The 7,620-nt window shown below is 53.3% G+C and overlaps 1 protein-coding gene across 1 annotated transcript in view; it reads left to right on the top strand.

Moving 5' to 3' along the window:
• LOC137385187 (pre-mRNA-processing factor 19-like) overlaps nt 1-7,620 on the top strand; it is a 68,776-nt gene extending 61,156 nt beyond the window's left edge. The window contains exons 15-16 of the mRNA XM_068060173.1: nt 3,519-3,654; nt 7,309-7,620. Coding sequence (XP_067916274.1) covers nt 3,519-3,654; nt 7,309-7,620 — 448 coding nt within the window. The remainder of the gene's footprint in view (nt 1-3,518; nt 3,655-7,308) is intronic.

Here is a 7,620-nt window from a genome sequence, read left to right as displayed (position 1 = left end):
TAGTAACACTGGACCCTCAGACTGTCACTCCTGTCCCCCTCACCCAGTAACACTGGACCCTCAGACTGTCACTCCGTTCCCCCCTCACCCAGTAACACTGGACCCTCAGACTGTCACTGCTCTCCCCCCTCACCCAGTAACACTGGACCCTCAGACTGTCACTCCTCTCCCCCCTCACCCAGTAAGACTGGACCCTCAGACTGTCACTCCTCTCCCCCCTCACCCAGTAAGACTGGACCCTCAGACTGTCACTCCTCTCCCCCCTCACCCAGTAAGACTGGACCCTCAGACTGCCACTCCTCTCCCCCCTCACCCAGTAACTCTGGCCCCTCAGACTGTCACTCCTCTCCCCCCTCACCCAGTAACTCTGGCCCCTCAGACTGTCACTCCTCTCCCCCCTCACCCAGTAACACTGGACCCTCAGACTGTCACTCCTCTCCCCCCTCACCCAGTAACACTGGACCCTCAGACTGTCACTCCTCTCCCCCCTCACCCAGTAAGACTGGACCCTCAGACTGCCACTCCTCTCCCCCCTCACCCAGTAACTCTGGCCCCTCAGACTGTCACTCCTCACCCCCTCACCCAGTAACACTGGACCCTCAGACTGTCACTCCTCTCCCCCCTCACCCAGTAACTCTGGCCCCTCAGACTGTCACTCCTCTCCCCCCTCACCCAGTAACTCTGGCCCCTCAGACTGTCACTCCTCTCCCCCCTCACCCAGTAACTCTGGCCCCTCAGACTGTCACTCCTCTCCCCCCTCACCCAGTAACACTGGACCCTCAGACTGTCACTCCTCTCCCCCCTCACCCAGTAACTCTGGCCCCTCAGACTGTCACTCCTCTCCCCCCTCACCCAGTAACTCTGGCCCCTCAGACTGTCACTCCTCTCCCCCCTCACCCAGTAACTCTGGCCCCTCAGACTGTCACTCCTCTCCCCCCTCACCCAGTAACTCTGGCCCCTCAGACTGTCTGTCCTCGTGAAACTGCTGCCTCTCAGGCTTGAGCCGCTTCTGTCAAACACCCGAGTCTTTCATTTCCTGAACCCCTCTGTGCCAATCCCCACTCGACTCTATGCCTCCCCCACCTCGACAATCCCTGCTCACGCCTGGTCTCCCTTGTCGGCCAGCACACGCCCGTCTCTGTCCAGGCCCGTTTCCCACCTCCCGCAAATCCTGCATCGACCCATCCGCAATGCCCCCTGCACACGTCCCCGTGAGATTTAGTAAACCGAGGAGGTAATGAGGGGGGTTGCTGCTGAGATTGGAACCAGGAGCAGCGGGCGATTGAAGAAGAAATGGGCCAATTGCCTGTAATAGTCTCCTGTTCAATATTCGCAGCCCCTCCATTCATTTCTGTACAGCTGAATCGCAAATTAATACCCATTTTTGTAGGCATAAAAGCCAATTACAAATTCTGCCTGTTCTCCCCACCCCCCCACACACACACACACACAGAGGGGGCAGTCCCCACGAGAAGACGGGGTGACAGTAGCGAGGTCTAGGACTCGTGCTTTTGAGATGACCCTCTTTCCTGGATGGGGTGGTGTCTTCGTGTCTGAGTGTTACCCCTCCAGCGTCTGTCGATGAGAAGATTTGCCAAGTACTGTGAAGGTTGCGTGCGTTTTTTTTTCTAAAAATAAAATAGCGAAAGGGTGAGGTCTGCGCCGGAGATTTTATTTGTTTCACATCAGCCGCTGGACGCCACCCGCAGTGATGTATCCAGGGACTGGAATCCGCGCCCCCCCCCCCCACCACTCCCCGCCTGCTCTCGATTCAGGACTCCGACCCACCTTGCAACTGATACAACAACTGCTGCCGTTGATACGACAATGTGCATTTGTGTCGCCGCTTTAACATCGTAAACGTCCATCCAGGCCCTTCACAGCAGCGTAAATCAGAGAACATTTGAACCCCCGAGCCGCAAATGGATTGGTGACCTAAAGCTCGGTCAAAGAGGGAGATTTTAACAGGAGCAGGGGGAGGCCATTCGGCTCCTCGGGCCTGCTCTCCCATTCAATACGATCAGGGCTGATCCACTACCTCATCTCTACCTTCCCGCCCTCTCCCCGTATCCCTCAATTCCCTCAGTGTCCAAAAATCCCTCGATCTCCGTCTTGAATATACTCAATGACTGAGCATCCACAGCTCTCTGGGGGAGAGAATTCCAAAGGTTCACAACCCTCGGAGTGGAGACATTTCTCCTCATTTCAGTCCAAAATGGCCGACCCCTTATCCTGAGACTGTGATACCCATCCCCTCCCCCAGTTCCAGACTCTCCATCCGGGGGGGGGGGGGGGAAACAGCCTCTCAGCATCTACCCTGTCAAACCCTCTCTGAATTTTATACGTTTCAATGAGATCACCTCTCATTCTTCGAAACTCCGGGGAATATCGGCCCAGTCTGCTCAATGTCTCCTCATCGGACACTCCCCACATCCCAGGAATCAGTCCAGTGAACCTTCGTTGCTTCCCTCGAGGGCACGTATATCCTTCCTTAGATAAGGAGACCAAACATGCACACAATAGTCCAACTGTGGTCTGACCAGTGCCCTGTATAATTGTCGGAAGACTTAGAATCATTGGTTACAGCACAGAAAGAGGCTGTTCAGCCCATCGTGTTCATGCTGTCTCTCTACAACAGCAGCTCACCTAGCCCCACTCCCCCTCCTTCTCTCCGTCACCCTGCACATTCTTCCTCTCCAATTCCCTTTTGACAGCCTCGATTGAATCTGCCTCCACCACACTCTCAGACAGAGCATTCCAGATCCTAACCACTCGCTGTGTGAAATAGTTTTCCCTCTTGTCTCTGTTGCTTCTTGTGTCAATCACCTTAAATCAGTGTCCTCTGGTTCCGGATCCTTCCGTCAATGGGAACGGTTTCTCCTGATCTACTCTGTCCAGACCCCCCCTCACGATTTTGAACACCTCGATCAAATCTCCTCTCAACCTTCTCTTCCCCAAGGAGAACACTCCCAGCTTCTCCGATCTATCCACGTTAACTGAAGTCCCTCATCCCTGGGAACCATTCTCCTGAATCTTTCCTGCACCCTCTCTAACGCCTTCACATCCTTCCTAAAGTGTGGATCCCGGAACTGGACACAATACTCCAGTTGAGGCTGAACCCGTGTTTTATAAAAGTTCACCTCCTAACTTCCTTTTGTACTCTCAGACTACCTCAATTTGAAAGCCTCTGTAAAAAGCCCTTCGGTGTTTCACTTGCTGACGGCCCTTTAATTAACGGCAGGCAATATTGAAAGGGAGCGTTGACACTGCTGGGTGATTTATTGCACTGTTAAGCAGATCATGGTATCCAGTGTGAACGATTCCCTGGAATGGTCAGGGTGAAAGGGGTGACTGAGTGCAGCTGCACCCACGCTCACTGACTGCGGTGATATTTGACAATGTGTCGACAACGAGAGGCCTGTGATAAATTAACAGCAGTGATTTCAAACCTGCCCATTTAAAGAGTTTTATCGCTCTGCTGACAGATGCTAAGTTTAATGCCTCTCCTGGTCGCTCAGCTGCTCAGTTCCTTTGCCCAGCAATGTATGGCTGTCCTTAAAGGGACCAACTCCTCCGAGGAGGGAGAAACTGGAAGTGTGCATCCCATTGCCGTTCATTACTCCAGCGCCAATCTGTCCCTTCAGTTGCACCAAGGTCAGTCCAACCTTTGAATTACATTAGGCTCAGTAACATAACCTCGACATTAATTGACTCAGCGATGAAAACAACATACGTTTATAAAGCACCATCAACAGTGCTGAGCCTCCCAAGATGCTTCACAGGACCCAGAGTCACATCAGGAGCTATTAGGTGACCAAAAGCTGGGTGAAAGAGGGAGGTTTTAAGCAGTGTCTTAAAGGAGGAGAGAGAGAGAGGTGGAGAGGTTCAGGGAGGGAATTCCAGAGCTCAGGGCCCAGGCAGCTGAAGGCACGGCCACCAATGGCGGAGAGATTAAAATCGGGGGATGCTCAAGAGGCCGGAATTGGAGGAGCGCAGAGATCTCGGAGGGTTGTAGGGACTGGAGGAGGTTACAGAGATAGGGAGGGTTGTCGGGGCTGGAGCAGGTTAGAGAGATGGGGAGGGTTGTAGGGACTGGAGGAGGTTACAGAGATAGGGAGGGTTGTCGGGGCTGGAGCAGGTTAGAGAGATGGGGAGGGTTGTAGGGGCTGGAGGAGGATACAGAGATGGGGAGGGTTGTCGGGGCTGACGGAGGTTAGAGATGGGGAGGGTTGTAGGGGCTGGAGGAGGTTACAGAGATGGGGAGGGTTGGAGCTGGAGGAAGTTACAGAGATAGGGAGGGTTGTTGGAGCTGGAGGAGGTTACAGAGATAGCGAGGATTGTAGGGGCTGGAGGAGGTTAAAGATCAGGAGGGTTGTAGGGGCTGGAGGAGATTACAGAGATAGGGAGGGTTGTCGGGACTGGAGCAGGTTAGAGAGATGGGGAGGGTTGTCGGGGCTAGAGGAGGTTACAGAGATAGGGAGGGTTGTCAGGACTGGAGCAGTTTAGAGAGATAGGGAGGGTTGTCGGGGCTGGAGGAGGTTACAGAGACAGGGAGGGTTGTAGGGGCTGGAGGAGGTTAGAGAGTTGGGGAGGGTTGCAGGGGCTGGAGGAGGTGACAGTGATAGGGAGGGTTGTATGGGCTGGATGAGGTGACAGAGATAGGGAGGGTTGTAGGGGCTGGAGGAGATTACAGAGGTGGGCAGGGTTGTAGGGGCTAGAGGAGGTTACAGTGATAGGGTGGATTGTAGGGACTGGAGGAGGTTAGAGATAGGGATTGTTGTAGGGACTGGAGGAAGTTACTGAGATAGGGAGGGTTGTCGGGGCTAGAGGAGGTTACAGAGATAGCGAGGGTTGTAGGGACTGGAGGAGGTTACAGAGATGAGGGGTGTAGGGGCTGGAGGAGGTTACAGTGATAGGGAGGGTTGGAGGAGGTTACAGAGATAGGGAAGGTTGTAGGGGCTGGAGGAGGTTACAGAGATAGGGAAGGTTGTAGGGGCTGGAGGAGGTTACAGAGATAGGGAAGGTTGTAGGGGCTGGAGGAGGTTACAGAGATAGGGAGGGTTGTAGGGACTGGAGGAGGTTACAGAGATGAGGGGTGTAGGGGCTGGAGGAGGTTACAGTCACAGGGAGGGTTGGAGGAGGTTACAGTGATAGGGAAGGTTGTAGGGGTTGGAGGAGGTTACAGAGATAGGGAAGGTTGTAGGGGCTGGAGGAGGTTTCAGAGATAGGGAGGGTTGTCGGGGCTGGAGGAGGTTTCAGAGATAGGGAGGGTTGTAGGGGCTGGAGGAGGTTACAGAGATAGGGAAGGTTGTAGGGGCTGGAGGAGGTTACAGAGATAGGGAAGGTTGTAGGGGCTGGAGGAGGTTACAGAGATAGGGAAGGTTGTAGGGGCTGGAGGAGGTTACAGAGATAGGGAGGGTTGTAGGGACTGGAGGAGGTTACAGAGATGAGGGGTGTAGGGGCTGGAGGAGGTTACAGTCACAGGGAGGGTTGGAGGAGGTTACAGTGATAGGGAAGGTTGTAGGGGTTGGAGGAGGTTACAGAGATAGGGAAGGTTGTAGGGGCTGGAGGAGGTTTCAGAGATAGGGAGGGTTGTCGGGGCTGGAGGAGGTTTCAGAGATAGGGAGGGTTGTAGGGGCTGGAGGAGGTTACAGAGATAGGGAAGGTTGTAGGGGCTGGAGGAGGTTACAGAGATAGGGAAGGTTGTAGGGGCTGGAGGAGGTTACAGAGATAGGGAAGGTTGTAGGGGCTGGAGGAGGTTACAGAGATAGGGAAGGTTGTAGGGGCTGGAGGAGGTTACAGAGATAGGGAAGGTTGTAGGGGCTGGAGGAGGTTACAGAGATAGGGAGGGTTGTAGGGGCTGGAGGAGGTTTCAGAGATAGAGTTGAGTTATTTGAAAATAACAATGAGTAAGATGCAGAGGGTGGTGGACGGAGGCTTGTGGAACTGAGATAACCAGCACGGACCAGTGAGTCTGAATTGCCGATTTCTGTGCTGTGTATCCTTTGTAATTTGATAAGCAGTTAAGGGACAGGAACAGGAAGAGGCCATTCGGTTCTGAGAGTGTTTGGTGCTCCCCCTCTTGTTTATTCTCGAGATGTTTGCTGTGGAACAGGATCTCTGCTGCTTTGTCATCAGTGAGCTCACCTGAAAATAGCCACGGCCTGAGATCCTGATTCCTTCGGCCCTCTCATGGTCCTCCAATCACCTCGTTCCCCTCAGCCCTGACCTTTATCCTCTCTGGGCTGTGGAAGTGATGTTTCGGGGTAGAAAGAGGAGCGGGGTGGGGATTAGATACAGTGTAACACGATTTCTCTCCATTTCCTCCTCTTACCCCCCAAATGAGTGGGTGGGCCTGATGCACTACTCACGGCCTCTGAAGACCTTCCTTAAACGTGGGGACCTCCCGATACCTCTCCGTCTCCCTCCCTCTCCTCTTTCAAGGCCGACCCTAAAACCTGGATCCACCAATTCAATTCCCTTTTGAGAGCCTCGATTGAATCTGCCTCCACCACACTCTCAGACAGAGCATTCCAGATCCTAACCACTCGCTGTGTGAAATAGTTTTCCCTCTTGTCACTGTTGCTTCTTGTGTCAATCACCTTAAATCAGTGTCCTCTGGTTCCGGATCCTTCCGCCACTGGGAACGGTTTCTCCTGATCTACTCTGTCCAGACCCCCCCCTCGTGATTTTAAACACCTCGATCAAATCTCCTCTCAACCTTCTCTTCCCCAAGGAGAACAGTCCCAGCTTCTCCAATCTATCCACGTTAACTGAAGTTCCTCATCCCTGGGAACCATTCTCCTGAATCTTTTCTGCACCCTCTCTAACGCCTTCACATCCTTCCTAAAGTGTGGAGCCCGGAACTGGACACAATACTCCAGTTGAGGCTGAACCAGTGTTTTATAAAGATTCACCAGAACTTCCTTATTTTTGTACTCTCTGCCTCTATTTATAAAGCCCAGGATCCCGTCTGCTTTATTAACCACTCTCTCTCAACCTGTCCTGCCACCTTCAATGATTTATACACATATACCCCCAGGTCCCTCTGCTCCTGCACCCCCTTTAGAATTGTACAATTTATTTTATATTGCCTCTCCTCATTCTTCCTACCACAATGAATCACTTCACACTTTTCTGTGTTAAATATTATCTGCCACATATCCACCCATTCCACCAACCTGTCTATGTCTGTTTGAAGTCTATCACTATCCTCCTCACGGTTCACAACACTTCCACGTTTTCCGTCGTCCGCACATTTTGAAATTGTGCCCTGCACCACGTTCCCTCAGTTGTCTGTTTTTGCAGGTGCCTCTGTCTGTCCTCGTGCTACCTCAGTGGCTGCAGCACGGCTGGGGGAATACTGCTGACTTTCACTGGGAGGGAGAGACGGCCGATGATCTCGCAGGAGGCCCGCGAGCACCACTGGGCACTGAGGGTCCGGTTTCCCCGGACGGCAGCAGCCTGGGCCTGCGTGGCACCGATCGTGGCTCTCCTGAACCTGCCAGTGCTGGAGAGAGAGAGGATGTGCTCGAGGGAGTGAAGGACAGAACCGATCTGGTTAGAGTTAACAGAGGTTACCATTACTTTGCTAGCTGTATTCGAAAGGCCACCAACTAG

Source organism: Heterodontus francisci, chromosome 28 (assembly GCF_036365525.1).
Source record: "Heterodontus francisci isolate sHetFra1 chromosome 28, sHetFra1.hap1, whole genome shotgun sequence".
NCBI lineage: Eukaryota > Metazoa > Chordata > Chondrichthyes > Heterodontiformes > Heterodontidae > Heterodontus > Heterodontus francisci.
The sequence above is the reverse complement of the archived record's forward strand: the minus strand, read 5'-3'. Positions and strand labels throughout refer to the sequence as shown.